This window comes from Atta colombica, unplaced genomic scaffold (genome assembly GCF_001594045.1).
Source record: "Atta colombica isolate Treedump-2 unplaced genomic scaffold, Acol1.0 scaffold1, whole genome shotgun sequence".
Classification (NCBI taxonomy): domain Eukaryota; kingdom Metazoa; phylum Arthropoda; class Insecta; order Hymenoptera; family Formicidae; genus Atta; species Atta colombica.
Window position 1 is genome coordinate 1,739,353 of NW_017259183.1, and position 1,483 is coordinate 1,740,835.

Below are 1,483 nucleotides of genomic sequence, written 5' to 3' on the forward strand. Positions count from 1 at the left end.
AATCGAAAAGTCCTTTACATTTTGCAATTTTCATAATTTTTTTGTTATATACCTAAGCAAAAGATTTAAATTGCATAAAACAACTTTAGAATATCTTTAAAAGTTCTTTAAGAAATATTTTTGAGATATTTTATAAAAACTTTGAAAGATATTTTAATGTTGTTTTACAACATACAATATATATACATAAATCGATTTTACCCGTTTATTGGACAATTTAAAAAAATTAATATCGTTAACTGTTGCGACTATTGCAAAATGATAGAGGACTTTTCGATTCATTTTGTCATAAACAGTGCGTACTATATATATAATATACACATACATATTTCTATTTTTTTAAGCAATATAGGTTTAAATGAATTCGTATACATATTATTTTTGTGTGTATTTTATTCATTTTTTTCGCCTATATATATTTTTATACAAAATATTAATATTTTATAATTTAAATGTAAACTATATACTTAATGTAAATTAATGTATGGTATTGTACACAGTTTAAATTAATTTCAGTTTGATTGTCGAAGATTTTTTTGTCTGGTTATGAGAAATGAAAATTTTTTAGCAAATATTTTATTAAATATTAATATTTATTTACTTAATAGCTGATAATTAAAGATTTAGTAATACTAAAAATACAAAACAAAAATAGATAATTAATATTTTTGGCATATATAATATTTTCCGAAATACAATGCTAGACTTAATAATATTTAACAGTAAATAGAGTTGCATTTCTTTTCTTATTAAGTATCTAAATCAACTTTGTAAGCTCGCCATGTATTTTTTTTTGCAGAGTTAAGAATTTGTATTAATTTATATTTTTTCATTGAAATGAATATGAATAATTCTGATTATTAAATTAGTATATGAGGGATAATATTATGCAACTAAAATTTATACATTGTTAGCTAGATAATTATAATTTTATTTAATTAAATAATTATATTTATATTCTTTTTTGACATATTCTTAATTAATTATGTCTAGAGGAGAGCCAGAATATATAGAAACGATACTATTTCCATCAACTGGCGAGGACTCACAATCGCAATATGTTTGTGTCACACTGATTGTACGATTACCCTCGGGTTATCCCGACATTTCGCCGATTATCAATTTAAGAAATCCAAGAGGATTGGACGAGGATACGGTAAAATTGATGCAATCCGATGCTGAAGCCAAATGTAAGGATTTCATAGGTCAGCCAGTCATGTTTGAATTAATCGAGGTAAGAAATTATTCTATCAGTTTTTTTTTAAATAATTTTCCATTTTTTACAATCACTTTGTAGAAAAATAACAATAGATCTATTCTTATATCTCGATAATTTCCATTTAAGTTTTTATATTATACATGTATTAATTTATTTTTTACGAAATGAATTATCTTATACTCATATTTTTTTGTATACCAATATAATTTTTATTTCAATATTCAAATTGTAAGAACATAAAAAATTTGTAAGTTTTTTATATAT

At 22.3% G+C, this 1,483-nt stretch overlaps 1 protein-coding gene across 2 annotated transcripts in view; it reads left to right on the forward strand.

The window, feature by feature from the left end:
- The window catches only part of LOC108693918 (E3 ubiquitin-protein ligase RNF25), an 11,020-nt gene that overhangs the window by 6,303 nt on the left and 3,234 nt on the right, over positions 1-1,483 (forward strand). For both annotated transcript variants that reach the window (XM_018203125.1, XM_018203135.1), the window contains exon 3: positions 994-1,234. In XM_018203125.1, the coding sequence (XP_018058614.1) occupies positions 994-1,234 (241 nt within the window). The remainder of the gene's footprint in view (positions 1-993; positions 1,235-1,483) is intronic.